The sequence below is a fragment of the Xiphophorus couchianus genome, chromosome 6, assembly GCF_001444195.1.
Source record: "Xiphophorus couchianus chromosome 6, X_couchianus-1.0, whole genome shotgun sequence".
Classification (NCBI taxonomy): domain Eukaryota; kingdom Metazoa; phylum Chordata; class Actinopteri; order Cyprinodontiformes; family Poeciliidae; genus Xiphophorus; species Xiphophorus couchianus.
In genome coordinates this window covers 15,151,316-15,167,645 of record NC_040233.1, presented here as the reverse complement: position 1 = coordinate 15,167,645, position 16,330 = coordinate 15,151,316, and the positions used below count along the sequence as shown (strand labels likewise).

Here is a 16,330-nt window from a genome sequence, read left to right as displayed (position 1 = left end):
ACAAGGAGGTTTTGCTTTTCCTGATTATGAAGACTTCTGGTTTGCACAAAAGAATGGAATGAAGCACCAAAAAAGGCAAACATGCTAGAAAAGCAAAGACTTGCTCCTATGGGAGTAGATTTGCAGAACTCCAGAGCGTCACAATTTTTTATAGGGGTGTTATTATGTATTTTCAAGGCGCATAGTGCAATCAAGTAACTATGTTACCTTCAATTGTTAGGAAAATGCTTAAAATATATTTCCTCACTGATGTGCATTTTATTGTAGTTGTATTTAAGTTCGCAACTGGACCAAAGACGATGAGAGTATGGATTGCCTCATGCATTGGTCAAAGTCTTTCATTTTGCATCTGGATTAACCTTCGTATTCTGTTTGTTTCTCTTCCAGGAAGCGTTTGTGGAACTGTACGACAGACAAAAGGAGTCGGTCTTCAGCTGCTACTGGCCGTCCATCAAGACTGTCTTTGGCCTGGCTGCGCTCGGAGCGGCCAGCGTCACCATCGGAGCGTACCTTGCACAAAAGTGAACAGTATCTCTCTCTCAACATCTCCTGCCTCCTCCAGGCTCAACTTTATGTCTCAGCACCATCCTCCTACTCCTTTTTTTTTTTCTTGCGCCTCCTGTTTTTAAAGATGCCCCTGACCCCCTCAGAGACAACCTTCAGACCGATTCTGGCCCTCTTCAAAGCCTCTCTGTGAACGCTTCCTTTCCTCATGCCTCCTTCTGTCAAAACAGACACGAATCAAAAAAACAGCAGAGGGAACCAGAGGCGCGGCCCATAGACGCATCCGAGGAGCAAGAAAACCAAGCTGACTGCGGCTGAGGAGGGACAAGGAATGCACGTCTTTTTCTTTAATTTCTTGCCTGCTTCTGTACTAGTTTATTGCATGAACGTTTGAATGGTAGAATATAGACACAAGCAAGGTGTGGAAGTGCGGGACCTGTTTTAGGGAGGGCTTGGTGATGAAGAAGCAGCAGACCCTAACCCCCCAACCTTGTTATAGGTTGAAGAACCCTGTCTGAGCTGTGGACTCCAGTTATCCCTACAGCCGTCCTTCAAAGAACTTCTGCAGAACAGCTGCTCAGAGTGTGTAATGGAAACAGCTCACTGCAGCCAGCACAGCGTGTGTCTACTGTTTTCACTTCTCACACAGCTCAGGTGAACACATTGCACCACTATGCTCTCTCTCTCTCTCTCTGGCTCTGTAATGGAGGAAAAGGAGGCCTGAGCTCAGCTCAGCTGAAAGCTCCTTGATTTTTGTGCTGGGTTTTTATTTTTCTTGCATGCCAAACCAAATAAGGAGGTGTGTGTGTGCGTGTTTATGTGTGTGTTTTCAAGGAGCATAAAATAAAGCGTGAAGGTATGTTGCTAAGTGTCCTGAGGGAAACGTGCAGTCGGGCGCACAGAGAGAATCAGCTAGAGGTACAATAAATGTTGCTTTCTTCAGCCTCCAACGTCTAACAGGACAATTTTAAGAGCTCATTCCTCAAGCACTCTAATGTGAAGTAGACCACCCGCTCTGTTAGATTTATAGCTTTACTATTAGCATAAACAACTCAAGAGTTTTGAGTGCTTGTGGTTCTCCTCACAGAGTCCTTTTGAGGTCCAATTGTCTGGTCTCGCCCAGGTTTCAGGCGACACGTGTGTCCTCCAGTTGCTGCCGCCCCGCAGTAACTCAATAATGAATCCGTTCTGACACAGACAGCTGTTGACGTGGACTGACTGAGAAATGTTCTCGCGTGGCCACATGTGACTGGGTAGAAATCAAGTCAGCAGCATTTCGGTAGTGGACTCCTGGTCGTTGGAACCTGAGCTGTCCCTCCCTCCCTTTTTCTGTCCGGCCTCCGAAAGCACCCGGGGATTGATTTTTATTCCTTTCAGCCTGTTTTATTGATGTTTGTCTTGTGTTGCAGTCTGATGGAAAATTCCAAGTCCCCAAAATATTTTGGTTGGACACGTCTTCCCAGCCTTTTAATGGAGTGGGAATTTAAATTTTCTGTCTTAGAAAATCTCCAGTTTCTTTGTTGCATGGATGAAAGTCAACCGTAACACAATAGATGCCCATGATGTGTAACTGTATTTATAATACGACAGGCTATAGAGAAGAAATAACAATAAATAAAGCTACACTTTCTTTAATTTATTTCAAGGTACAAGATTACAGACTTTCAGAATAAAGCTAGTCACTTTTATTTTCCTTTTTCTATGGAATCACACTGTAAACTACATAGTTTCCTGGCTGCTAATATAACAATGTGTAGAAATTAATCTTTGTGTTGCGTTGATGTCGGCTTCGAGGCTGCTATACTGTCAAGATTAAAATGATTCCTCACAGCTTAAACTGCCACAAATTCACAGTATACATGTGTAGAGAGCTGGAAACCAAAGTAAACTTGTACTGGTCTTTAATTTAAAACATATCTGACGGAGAATACAGTGCCGTGCAAAACCTTTTTCACATTTTGTCAGAATAAAGTCTGTTTGTTTTTTTTTTGTGGGATTTTATGGGATAGACCAAGACAGAGTAGTGCAGAACAGGATATGTAACATTAAAAAAAAATCTAAACCAGCCCCTTTTGCTCTGATGCCAACAAATAAAATACAGTGTAATGTCAGAAGCTGTTCTATGAACAAACATCACGGAAATCAAGAAACACAGCAGACAGGTCAAAGGTTAAATTGTGGAGAACTTTTAAACAGGGTTAGCTTATAAGACAGCATTCAAAGCACTGAACACATCATAAAGCACTCCTCAATCCACCATCTGAAAACAAAAGGAGTTTGACTTGAGTGCAAACCTACAAAGATATTCAAGATATGGAAGAGCATTAAGCAGAGGAAGAGGCTCACTCTCTGGAAGAGCTGCCATCAGAGCACATGTTAGCTGTCCATGCTAAAAATGTTGCCTTTTAGAGTAGAGTGGCAAGTCAAAGGTCACTGTTGTAAGTAATGAGAAATCATGTGTAAAGTACTGCTGTGTACAGGAAACAGAAAACATGTGAAAGATGAGACCAAAACTAAACTTCTACAGCATGTGACAGAAAAGGCACATCGTCTTTTCTTCGTCAAGCTACAGGTGAAGCTAGTTGGAGTTGATGGTAAGATGGATGGAGCTAGTGTATGTCAATCCTGGAGGAAAGCAGATTAATACCGGGGCAAAAGTTCACTCTCCAGCAGAACAGCGACACTAAAAGTACAGTCAGAGCTGGGATGAAATAGTTTAGGTCATGCAAAACCCTATGACATCAAAACAATAGCATTAAACATCAGAGTGGAAATGTTGTCCCCCACGGTGAAACATGCTGGGGGCATTGCATCTGTTGAACTTGAGCTATATTAAAAAGCAGAAAAGGCCAAATAATAAGATTTTACATGTCGAAAAGTGGTAGAGACAAGCTGAAAAATACCTATTACTGCTGGGGAATACAAATGCACAAGACACTTTGAAAACCATGCATCATTTTTCCTCCACTTCCCAATTATGCTCTATTTTGTGTTGGCCTGTCACACAAAATCCCAATAAAATCCATAGAAGTTTGTGGCTGCAATTTGTCAGAATGTGAAAAACATAAAAATAATTCAACACATAGGAATGCTTTTGCAAGGCAGTGTGGCTTCAGCTCACTGAGAGGTTTCTGTGTAGTGTAAATGTACTATAGCCGCTTCACTTTCATCAGCTTCATGCTCACACAATAACTAATGTGTAAAATGTCAAATGCCAGACCTTAACCTCCTCCTTTTTGCCACCACAGCTCACAGAGTGATGCATGTGTTTGTATGAAACAGAGGGCAATTCCTACACAGGAATAGGAAGAACTTTAACAGCAATATACTGTAATTTTTATAACCTCTGTGCATATATGAATGTAGCACTCTTGTTGCTGTCCTGTTTCATTGTCTATAATCTATACAAAAACCTGTAGCACTTATTAAAAGAGAAAGTGAATTGTGTTCCTGTTGTTTACCGCTATATCCACAATAAGCTAGTGGGATCATATTGTTCCTAATAAATCAGATTTCTTCAGCAGATGCAGTCTTGAGCTCCGTGTTGTGTTTGTCTTTATTGATTCTCTGCTGCCTCTCGGAGCGAAGTAAACAAGGCAGAGTACGGTGGCCGACAGGTGCAAATGCGCAGCAAAAGAGAAAACATGCAAACAAACAAAAAACACGCGCATAAATTAAATGCGGCAAGCAAAAAGCGAATAAAATGCAGCAAACAAAAAGAGAGACGCAAACAAAAAAGAAGACACCCCCGAATGAAATGCAGCAAACAAAAAGAGAGACGCAAACAAAAAAGAAGACACCCCCGAATGAAATGCAGCAAACAAAAAGTGTTGAAAACGGAAGTGCTCCAGACCACTAGGGGGAGTCAAAGAAAATAGTATTCATTTCTATGGGACCAGATGCAAGATTCAGAGAAAGAAATTTGAAAGAAAGTAAAGGTACGTATAACTATATTTCTTTTCAGAAATATAGTTATACGTACTATATAACTATATTTAGTACGTATAAATACTATACGTACTTATATTATAAAAAGATACGCCGTCTTTTATAATATTATAGAATAACAGAATAATTTATGGGTAGCGTGATAGACTTTGTGTCAGTCATACCGTTCTGGGCTCGGTCTCGATTTTCTTTGACTCCCCCTAGTGGTCTGGAGCACTTCCGTTTTCAACACTTTTTGTTTGCTGCATTTCATTCGGGGGTGTTTTCTTTTTTGTTTGCTGCATTTCATTCGGGGGTGTTTTCTTTTTTGTTTGCTGCATTTCATTCGGGGGTGTCTTCTTTTTTTGTTTGCGTCTCTCTTTTTGTTTGCTGCATTTCATTCGGGGGTGTTTTCTTTTTTGTTTGCTGCATTTTGTTCGCTTTTTGCTTGCCGCATTTAATTTGTGCGCGTGTTTTTTTTTTGTTTGCATGTTTTCTCTTTTGCTGCGCATTTGCACCTGTCGGCCACCGTAGCAGAGAGAGAATAAGAGATGCTCAAAGGTGAGGAGCGGTGCATCAGCTACACTCTTTTGATTATCTGTTACATCTATCAGAGCCCTGCATGAGCCTGATCGTGTCAAGGCAACTGACTCCTTGTGAAGGACTGCAGCAGCAGAAGAAGAAGAAGTAGCAGCAGCAGCAGCAGCAGACATCAAAGCTGTCCCCAAACGCTGCTGCACTTGTCAGCCTTCCCTTCCTCGGCTGCTAAACACCAGAGTGCAGAGACACCCCCCCTCCCCTTCATAAATGCCCCCGGGCCAGGTTTTTGTACGCCCTCTTGCCTTTGCTCTGATCACACTTGTCTTCAAAGGCTGCGGACCCTCTCGCTGCTCGCTGGAATCTGTGCAGATCATGATGCAGTAAAACCTAATGTTGAAAGAGTCAAGTGGGCACAAGAAAATGAGGGCCAAGCAGAGATTGGAAAAAACTGTGATGGATGTGTGTGTGCGTGTGTGTGTGCGCAGAAATATCCCCGAGGAGACCAACAGCAGAGGAAAGTTCATTTGGAGTGAAGACGCCCCTCTCCCGCCTTCCATCCCTCCTCCACCTCCTCTCCAGCTCTCACCATGCATATAAAATGCATGACTTGCTCTGAAGAAGAATTTTAAATCAGGTCCTGGACTTTCAAAAGCGAGTCCGGTGTGGGTGTGGATGGTGAATGTCTGGGTATAGAAAGTGAAAAAGATGGGCAGTGAAGACGAGGAAGATGTGGAGGTTGCAGAGAAGCTGCCCCCCCTCCCCTCCGCTCCCCTCCCATCCCTGCCTCTTCTGCTTTAGGGCTACAAGGTGTGAAGGAGGCTTTCCCAGAGCTCGATATCACAGGGGAGATTGGGAGATCAAAGCAGATTGTCAGGAGGAAGCCTGGTCCAGTTTTACCCCTCATTTGGTAGTCCATCAGATCCTCACTCCCTCCTCATTTAGAGGCCAAATTAACAGCTTTAAAAACTTCCTGTGCAAATTTCTTTACATAGGTTTAAGACACGCCAACACACAACTTGAAAGTCATTAAAATAATACTGAAATGTAAACTGAAAGCGAAAGATGTTTTCCTATACCAAGACAGGATCAGCTACAGAGGCAAGTTTAGCTGCTGAAGGTGTGTACTACAGTGTCACCTTGTGGCTGCTGCTACACACACGTGCACACACACACACACACACACACACAAGCTTGCATTTTTTTCCTATTATGACTTTGTATTGACTTCCATAAAATTTAGTAACTGCATTTATGTCCAACCATAATCCGTGTATTCTTAACCTTAGCCAAAACTTGTTAGATGAAATGCTGTCACTAGCATGCTGACTATGACTAGCATGTTGTCTAACATTGACTAAATTTAGTCAGTTTATCATTTTAGCAAAAAAACTATCCCTCACGCCATCACTCTAATGTGGTCCAAGTAAATTAATTAATGTAATATGCAAATAGCAATGTATCAGTTAATAGTAAATGAAAATATGCTAAAATGCTAACATAAGCAAGAGGGCTATCACTAGGACGTTGACAATGTGTTAAATCTAGCATGGAAGCTTTAGCTTGTAAGCTAAAATGCTATTGTTACCTAAACTGATAATTGTCAGGTTGGCCAACATGAATTCACTGTAGAAGCTTTTGCTTTTAAGTCACAAATTGCTTAAAATGTAGTGAGATAAAAGTTCTGCAAGTATGAAACTAAATTGCTAGCTAGAATAGGATGTTAAAATAGGATCTTAACTAGCAACTTAGTCATTTCAATATGTTGAGGTTTAGTCTTCATATTAAAAAAAAAAAGTCTCATATCCTAATTTAAGATCATGGTTACAGTCTTCCTTTGTACCAGAGGTCCCTGCCTTTTCCTTCTGAAACACCAATTTATATGTTTAAAGGTGCAATAATATTACAATTTTACGTGTAAATCTAAAGTATTGCCTCACAAGAACCATCAATTATATTAGATCACAAACAGAAAATAGAATTAATATGAAGCCTTTTTTTCCCCTGCAGCATTTAGAATGAGTTTCAACTTCATGCAACCTAAATTTATCTGTTCAGCTTCTTTTCTCCCATAGGTTACAAACCCTTTTATTCTTTTAAAATACATGATGGGCTAAATTATTTGGTTTAAATTCTTATACTAGTCTATGAAAGTTGTTTGTTTTAGACTCACAAACTATCAGTTCTTTTTTGAAGCCTATTCGATGCGAACACTTGCATTGTTCGCATTAGGATAGAGTAAATTATGACAAAAACTTCATAAATGTTTTGCTTATTTTTATTCAGCATATACAGTCAGCTTGGCACTGTTAAAAGCATAGTCTAAACATGCACCAATCTTTAAGGTTGCCAGACAGGATCCATACAAGGAATTTTCTGTCTTCATTTGAAAAAAAAAATTTTCTTGTCATCTGGGTTGGTAAAAAACCAAACTTTGAGTTCCTGCTCAATTTATCTTGAGCAGAACCTATTGATATTCCTTACCAGGGTAAAACTGTGCATCCAGAGCTTATTTTATCATGCAATCTTTTCAGAGCATAAATTACAGATAACAGTCTGTGTTTAAAACAAGGAAGGAAGAAAAAAAACAATGGAAAAATCGAAAAGTTCAACAGAATTCATCTGTCACTGGAGAATTACTCTTAGGCACATTAAACACACGTCCATCAAAACAGCAAGAACATGGAGGAAGAGTTAGGTTTTGTGAAGAACTTCAGAAACTGTAATACAAAAACGTAGATAAACAAGTTAAGGATTTAAATGTGTCAGCGTTGTTTTGACAAATACATTTTAAATTGAAAACAATCAAATGCAGTTAAGTAAGTTGGAAGAAGTCAGAATTAGCTTTGTATTAGTTGGAAGAAGGATTTGAACCCCCAGCGGGTTCTGGGTCCCGTGTTAAACCAAACCGCCAACCCTGAGGTTTGGACTTCTCCAAACAAATATGAAAAAGCTTAAATAAACAGAAGTAGTTCAAATATATGTCTAATTAGTGTGTCTAGCTCAGGGGTGGGCAGCTCCAGGCCTTGAGGGCTGGTCTCCTGCAAATTTTAGATGCATCTCTACTTCAACACACCTGAGTCAAATAATGACTCTGGAGAACTTGACTGCACTTAGGAGGTGATTCAGCTATTGAATTCAAGCGTGTTGAATCAGGGAGACATCTAAGAGTTGCAGGACACCGGCCCTCGAGGACCAGGATTGCCCACCCCTGGTCTAGCTAGTAGTTAGCATTATATGTCTAAACCAGTTTCTCAATTCCCATTCACAGGAATCACTGCCTTGCTTATTTTAGATGTGTCCATGTTCCAGAACTCCTGATTGACAGCCACTCTTAACCACTATGCCATGTGACACCTGAAAACCTTATATTTCATGTAACCATCAGAATTCTATAACATATTTGTAGAAAAAAAAATGGTAAAATTTAACTTGTTGAATTGAAATAAATATTGTCTGTTTAACAGTCCCAGTCCGGCAGCATAATAGCCGCCAATCCTTGGTATAATCTGGAGGGCTGCATGCCACGAGGAGGGCTGAGAGCTCAGCGGCTTACGTTTTGGTAAAGACTTCTCTGCTGTCTGTAGCTGGCGAAGCGCTGGCTCTGAGAGAGAGATGAGGATCCTGATCTCACATCATAATCGGCAGGAGAGAGATGACTGAGGGGGGAAAGTCTGTGTAGGGTGTCTGCCAGCTCCAGCTCCCTGGCATCAACACCTAAACCGTGTTCAAGCTGTGAAAAGAGAAAACTCTGATAACACACAGCATGACGTGTGTCTCCATTAGTTTTTGGAGGCTGGTTAAATGTTTCTCAACATAAAAGGCTTAAGTTATTGATTTGGCTACTTATTGGCGCAGATGACTATACGTAAAAATATGTACAAAATAATTTAAAGTCAGGTTTGGTTAAAATGTATGCATACAAATAAAGGGCCTTCAAAACTACAGAGTACTATTCAAATTATTTTAAATTTCATTTCAAAGAAAAAGATTGTACTTTTTAGGGATGAAAGTTTGTACACATTTGATGTTAATTTTCTTTTTCTTTATTATAGTACCTCTATAATACTTAGTCTGAATGCAGGAGACAGACACCAGTCCACCACCGCAACACTATAAGGTTAAGCATAGATAAAATACATAGACTGATGTTGTCCAAAAGACCTTGCAACGCTACCAAGGATTTCAAATTTCTAAATACAGAAATCAGTGATGTAGGAAAATGACTCAGCTTTAGAGTACATTCAGTGTCTGTTTATTTTTCTGCAGCCAGAAAAATAGAAAAAGTAAAACAAAGAACATTCATTCTGCTGAAGTGTAGTTTGTCATGCTTTGCACATTTACAGTACATGTTGATTCAATACAAAGTTTCTCTGAATTAGACATATTGCCACAATATATTTACAAAAATAACATTAAAACTGAACTATCTTTCGACTTAACACATTCATAAAAATAAAGCTTTCTGTGACATGGTTTCTGAGAACAATCTCATTTACAGAAGATGGAGATGAGTCCTGTTAAAATCCAGATGAAACACACAAGCAGCTCCACATGTTTGTGTGAAGCCTCCAAACTGGGGATGCACTGTAAAAATGTCTTTAAACCCCTAAAAATACATTTTTAATCTTATATTTCCATTACAAAAAAAAAAGCACTCTGAAGTCATGCCGACCTCGAGAAACCAAACCAATGCTCCAAAAATGTTATGCTTCCTCTTCTTGTCTGATCTTCCAGAAATCCTTTCATTCGAACAAGTTTTTTAATAACCCAACTAAATGAAAGACAGCCTCTGGCGCGTGGGGTTGAAAATGTCAGCTGTGTTTTTCTTTATTGCAGCAACATGCTGAAACTACAGCTTTCATTTGAAACCGTAAACTCAAAAGGACCACAGTGAAGTGGGGTGCGAGGGACGCAAAAAGGCACAAATAATTGGGCATTGAGCGATGTTATGTTGGCCCTGGCCATTATTCTCCTAATGACAGCAGTCGTCCAATCTCTGTGGGTAGAAATATAGCTTTACAACTGAAACGAGTTGCTTTACAGATACTGAAGTATGAAATGTGACTTTAAATCTGATGAGAGCTACATGACTGTAACTAGTGAAAGCCCAGATCCATCAGAAAACACCCTCCACTTCCCCATATGGTATTCATCTGTATGTGTTTGCATATACTTTTATAATATATCTTTAATGCATCTGATCAGTGTATAAACAAACTGGAAGAAAAAAAGAAAACTCATTCCTCAGTGCAAAAAAACCCAAAACAAAACAAAAAAAATCCACTTCACTCAGCTGCATCAGGCCTTTCAGAGCCGCTCTACAGTCCCGCTGATGGTGACGGTCTCCAGGACTTCCACACCGGCTTCACACGATCAACCTTTAACTGTAAGTTCACTCACTTCCATTACAAAAGCTGATGCACCACAAACTCATTCAGTAAGATTCTCCTCCTTACAGGCATCTGCAAAGATAACAGCAGAGTAAAGTCATTAATCACTGCGTCAGGAATCTTTTTGTAAACAGTTAAAACTTGTTTTCACAAATTAAGAGTTCTGTAGGAATCGTGCAACAGGATGTCAAAACTATTATGCATTTAAATGTTAGACACACCAGTCAGGCAAAACATTAAAACCACTAGAGTAACATTGTCACAACGGAGGCTGAGAGATGTGGCATGGATTAGATTTTACACGTGGTGGTCTGACTTCTCTCAGAACATCATCTGGATGCTGAAGACATTTTGAAATTTAGAAACTGGAATAAGCTTTTTCTTCCTTGTGTTTTTTGGGGAAATTACTTGTTTGGTCCCTTTCTTTTTGCTTGGGCAACATGTTTCTGCACAAATAAACAGGGTAGGGTTCTGCAAAACCAGGCCTTTGTGGAGAGAAGACATGATTGAGTTAAGCGACCCTGAATTTTATCAGCTGGGACTTTATTACCCAGAACACCTTAACCCTCCAACCCCCTGGGTTCATGTAAATTGGGCCTCGACTACAAGTGTTACTCCTTTGCAGCCAATGCCTAGCTAGAGTGTTGCAGTTTGTGTGTCGCTGCATGATAATAAAACTCTGCGATTTTCAGCAATAAAACAATTAACTTCTATAATGTGGGTGAAGTCACTCCAAACTCTGACTGGTTTATGCATTTAATGAACTTTCTGATGGATTTGTAAGGAATTTAAGAGGAATTGAAGCTCAGATCAGGATAAAAACCTGGACTTCTGATTCTTTCACATCTGTTACTCTGTGAAACTGCATCACATTATATTTATATTCATTCTGCACATTCCTAAAGGATTATACTTTTCTTTATGTGTTTTGGAAGATAGATTTGCTAACAAGGTAGCGATATTATATTCTTTGGGCTCTGCTCCCTCTGGCTGCTGAGACAACCAAAAGCAGACATCTCATTTAAAATATGTTGAAAAATGCAACCAATCAGAAATGTTACAACCCTCCTTCAAAAAACCTCCACACTAAAGCTTCAGGGCAATAAACATTACCACCCTGGGGCTGTTTTCAGCCAACCTAGTCAGTCTTTAACTGCGGCAGATGCAGTGTAAAGGCATATTTGGGGAGTGGGCTTTAAAATGGATTCTGAAAACTACCAACTACTACTTCATAAAAAATATATGAGAGAAAGGGAAACATGGCTAGAGGTTTCCCAAATTTTGCTGGTTCTGGTATATGGAAATTAAAATCCAAACAACAATGAAAGACTCAATATGTTTCCACTAAACCCAAGATAAGAAAACAATGTTTATAGAGGAGTCAAATTTTAAAAACACAACCATAATAGATGAAAGATTTTAATACATTTAAAAGGTAAGCAATAACACTGTACATTAGGTCTGATTACACCAAACCTTTCTCTCTTAGTGGAGGCCCAAACACTGCAGTAGGTTGTAAGAACAGTCGATGGATACCGTGTCAAATTTATGAATTAATGAGTGCCTGTGTGAAGGTTTTCTTCGAAGTGCATCCCACCAATTCGGATCTGTTGGGGGTTTAAGGCCCAGACCTGCCCTGTAGAGCTGGTTAAACTCAGCTAGCTTGTTATTTTCTACCCAAGCACATCAATACCAAACATGCTTCGCATCAAAGAGGCGTCTGCAATAAGCAAAACGCAGCCATGGACAGTACAAGCCAAAACCTCCAGGAGCTGAATTTTAAACACGAGGAATAGTTATTTACCAGGTGAAAAACTAGCAGAGCTCTTTCCTACTGTATGTTTTAGTAAAGTGCAGAGAGTTGATTTCTGTGTAAACAAGCACTGGTGCAGAAAGTATAATCCAGAAGTGGACAAACATCATGCCTTCTGCGGGCTATGATCAGCCACGAGGGAAACAGGTGCTATTCCTACCTGGGGCAGGGTTAGAGGATTGGTGGGTAGGGGAAGCTCACTGTCCGGGTCATTGAGAGAGAAGGGGGGGGGGGGATTAGAGCTACCAATGCTGAGCATCTATACCTGCTGGGCTGAGCACCAGTGCCTGGAGGATGTCTGAAAGGGAAACGATGCCCTCGATACTGGAGCGCTCATCAACCACCACCAGCCGATGAACCTGGAAAAAACACGAGAGATGCAGCTGGAATCAGTCCTCAGGGTGTTCCTGAGTGGCTAAATGCACAAACAGGTCTTTGTGTCTCACTTCTGCTTTGACTATTCTGTCCACAATGGTCTCCATTGTTTCCATTTTGTGGCACTTAACAACTCCTTCGAAGTACTGCGAGCGATGTTTCAGAGCCTGCGTCACTGTGATGTCCAGGTTATTGTACGTCTTCTCTGCGGCCAAGTTCTGCACGCAGACACAATTACGACGCAAGAACAGAAGCGGGTCAGCATGGAGAACTATGTATTTCTTCAAAAACAAAATGTGTAAACTTACAATCACGTCAAACTTGGAATAAATATCCACAACTTTGCCTGCAAGACAAAAAAACCAAAACCAAAATTAAGGTAAAACCTTGAATTATTAATAACAGAAAGGGATTTTTTGTGATGGTTCATTGTGATTTTACCCGAGTCATCCACCACAGGCAAAGCAGACACCCGTCTCTCCACGAAGATGTTGAGGGCTTTAATAATAGGCGTGTCTGGGTGGATGAAAGCGATTTCATGGTACGTCCCGATGCCGAGCTCACCTAGAGTCTGCTTCATGAACGCTGGCTTTGGCATTTCACACACCTGGGAATTTTAAACACACACTTCAAAAATTTAGTTTCTTGAAAAGTCACTTTACTGCAACGTGAAAGGCATTGATACATGTTTTATATTATATATCTAAAGAGAGAGAGGGAAATAGAGAGGTCTCTGTTTAATGAATAACTAAGAAGAATTAACTCAATATTCTGATATGCCAGGATGAATCTAAAGACTTTTGATCAATTCCCACATTGACCACAAGGGGGAACCAAGCATATAAAAATGAGGAAAAACTTGAATGTTTACATTTCAACTAATTAGGCCTTACAGATTATAATCTTGCAAATTCATCTAAACATAATACGATGACTTAGAAAATTTCTGAACTCACACACAGTTGGAGGAACTTTAGGATCCTCTTGTGTGTGAGAATATAAAGTGCATTCCCTGTAACAGGGTCGATGACAGGCAGGCGGTGAATTTTATTTTTGATGAGGGTGTACACTGCATCAAACAGACTGCAAAAGCGGAAAACAAAGAAACGTGTCATGAGAGCAACAATCAAGAGGTTCAGAATAAAAACAGTGTGTGACGTTTAACAGGATTTTAGAAAACCTTGCATCTGGTGATATGTTCACAAGAGGTTTAAACGTTGCTTGAAGATAAACCTCTGAGGAAAGAATGAGGCAAATACTGGATTATTAAACCCCACAAAGATCAGAAGTAAGCACTACAGTAAGCATGCGTCAACACTTAGAGATACTTGCCTCTCCATGTTTCAAGCTTGTGTTCCTCCAACTCATAAATTTGCACCTAAGAAAAACAAACCAATCTCAGTCTTAGAAAAAAGTAACCAAAAAGTAATATTTAAATATATGTTGATTAAACTCACCATTGGCGACTTATAGTATCTGTGCAGAATGATGATGAAATCTGTGATTGTCAGCATTCCTGCAGTGAAAACAGATCAAGTCAATAAACACCCCAGAGGAACGCCTGCAGGCATCATGCAGCTGGAAAGTGGGCGTGGTTTGTTCAGCACAGCACTGGTTCCCCTTTTTGCTTTATTCTCACATTGACTTGACATTCATTATTCATCACAGGCAGCAGAGCTCAAACTCAATTCACAACTGGCTCCTCTTTTGATTCCGGAGAACAGGCAAAGATGCTTCTTTGACATTTCTACCCTCGATATAAATTAGTCATCTCTGCGCTTTAATAGCTTGGGATAGCTTTAATGTTCTCTACTCAATAAGGAGACATGCTCTGCCAGACATGACTGCTAACACACAGCACAGCCTCGTTGTTTATTTATGGAAAACCAGAACAGCAATGACATTTTCCGTGTCAGTAAAAGGACATAATTAAGAGATCACAATGAGGCATAAATAAAATATAGGCCTAAAGGCATAAAACCATCTATCCTTTACATTTAACCATTGCACTCTACTGTCTGCATCCAACAAATTAAAAGAGCTAAACACACTGTATCCGTTGACGAGGCATGAACAAAAAGTAGAACTTTTTTTTTCTAATTTAATTCAATACCCTAAATCATTTAAACACGGTTTAATGCGAGTCTGTTGACACTAGGGCTGAAGAGATTCCTTGAGTGATTCGAGTACCGCTGTTATTAAAATTCCTCGAGGAAAATTTATCTGCCTCGAAACTTCGCTAAATTCTATTAAAATTATTTAGAGCACCGTGTTCTGGCCGGGTTATTACTTGCGTTGCGCAGCGCTCTCACTTCCGCCTGAGTTGTTGATGAAAGCTAAGTGTTAGCAGCATAACGTCCAGTTTTCAAGTGCGGCCTGGGAGGATTTTATTGATTGATGATATTGTCACGGTTGTTTTTCGGGGGACCAATAAGCATCCTTAAATGACTGGCACGATGCCTGGAGTACGGTAGTCTTTTCTCCTCCCGGAGCTGCTGCCTGGTGGCCGATTCAGAGTGAACAGTGGGGAAGAGCTCTGCAGGTGTATTTATACAGGTGAGCGGATAGACTGTACACTGCGGCCGGACGAACCGGAAAATTTATTTCATATCATCCTGGTCTCAACAAATGGGTGGCGAAGCACATCGTGGCGGCATGTAGCTGGTAGATGTTTCTTTGTGTGACGAACAAAGGTGTCAAATCCCGTCGCTAACATAAACACAAAAGCTATAGATGTCTGGGCAAGGTGAGAGTTCATCTATTAAATTGAATGAAGATTAATACATAAACAAAAAGCTGAAGTATAGACATTTTTTATAAGCTTATTTGTGATCCTGCCTCTTGATTATTGAATTGAATATAATTTCAGATTTTTGTATAACTTTTCTTCAGGTTAACTTGGAAAGTGAGCTGCTATTGTTACAAGTTAATTTTCTAAACTACAGAAAAGTTACTGTTAGGGAAGCTCAACTGTGAAAAATTGGACTGATGTTGATATGCGATAGTAACACTGCTGTTATGTTAGGTTTACCAATGTTTTACTTTATCTTTTTTTTATCAGATTACTCCATTAATCGCAAGAATAATCGACAGATTACTCGATTACTAAAATACCGGTTTACAACAGCCCTAGTTGACACATTTCATTGTACTTACCCACAAAGCTTTGCTTCTCTGTGTCCCATAGAGGAGCAGCTCGCACACCGTTAGCCACCAAGGCAAAGAATGCCTTCTTAACCTGCCAAGAAATGATAAAGGTTAATTATCTAATATAAACACACTGCCAAACACACATATGCCACATGCTGGTCACTTCATCTCTTTGTCATTTTATTAGTTTCAGGTATGAAAAGAACCTGTTTTCAGGTTGAGCTCAAATGATGTAAAGCAATTTTGTTTAATCTCCTTCCAGCTAGAAGATTTGGTCATGTGACTAAATATCATTTAAAAACAGGAGGTTGTTCAGAATTATTTTAGTTTGTGAGGGATTATAATTCTTCTTTTCCAAACCAGCCTGGACCTATTTGAAAAAAGAATCTGCTCACTAAAAACAACAGACAATGGCTCTTCCACCCTTAACATCAGCAACTTCAATCAAGTGTTCAGAGTACTGGCATTGGGTCTGTTATCTCTTTCTGGAGGAATCCTGGTTCAGTTTTCTTTTCAGAATTGCTTGGTGGAAGATTTTTGAGCAATCAAGTCCAGACTTTGATTATGTCGCTACAAACCCTTATGTTGAGCCACTAGAAATGGACTTGCTGCTCTGCAATGGATCATTGTT

The 16,330-nt window shown here is 40.1% G+C and overlaps 2 protein-coding genes across 7 annotated transcripts in view; one reads left to right on the top strand and one right to left on the bottom strand.

The window, feature by feature from the left end:
• The window catches only part of bcl2b (BCL2 apoptosis regulator b), a 36,188-nt gene extending 32,148 nt beyond the window's left edge, over window positions 1-4,040 (top strand). Inside the window, exon 2 of the mRNA XM_028020598.1 lies at window positions 388-4,040. Within this exon, the coding sequence (XP_027876399.1) occupies window positions 388-525 (138 nt within the window). The 3' untranslated portion in view covers window positions 526-4,040. The remainder of the gene's footprint in view (window positions 1-387) is intronic.
• A 5,160-nt stretch (window positions 4,041-9,200) lies between these two features.
• Window positions 9,201-16,330, bottom strand: part of LOC114146518 (5'-AMP-activated protein kinase subunit gamma-2-like) — a 30,742-nt gene continuing 23,612 nt past the window's right edge. For 5 of the 6 annotated variants that reach the window (XM_028020649.1, XM_028020650.1, XM_028020652.1 and 2 more), the window contains 10 exons: window positions 15,706-15,787; window positions 14,007-14,065; window positions 13,882-13,927; window positions 13,730-13,784; window positions 13,506-13,632; window positions 12,991-13,156; window positions 12,858-12,895; window positions 12,621-12,767; window positions 12,440-12,533; window positions 9,201-10,433 (listed from right to left, as the gene is read on the bottom strand). In XM_028020649.1, the coding sequence (XP_027876450.1) occupies window positions 10,402-10,433; window positions 12,440-12,533; window positions 12,621-12,767; window positions 12,858-12,895; window positions 12,991-13,156; window positions 13,506-13,632; window positions 13,730-13,784; window positions 13,882-13,927; window positions 14,007-14,065; window positions 15,706-15,787 (846 nt within the window). In that variant the 3' untranslated portion in view covers window positions 9,201-10,401. Of the gene's footprint in view, window positions 10,434-12,334; window positions 12,534-12,620; window positions 12,768-12,857; window positions 12,896-12,990; window positions 13,157-13,505; window positions 13,633-13,729; window positions 13,785-13,881; window positions 13,928-14,006; window positions 14,066-15,705; window positions 15,788-16,330 lie in introns of all 6 variants that reach the window. The other variant, XR_003595904.1, reaches the window with a different exon arrangement.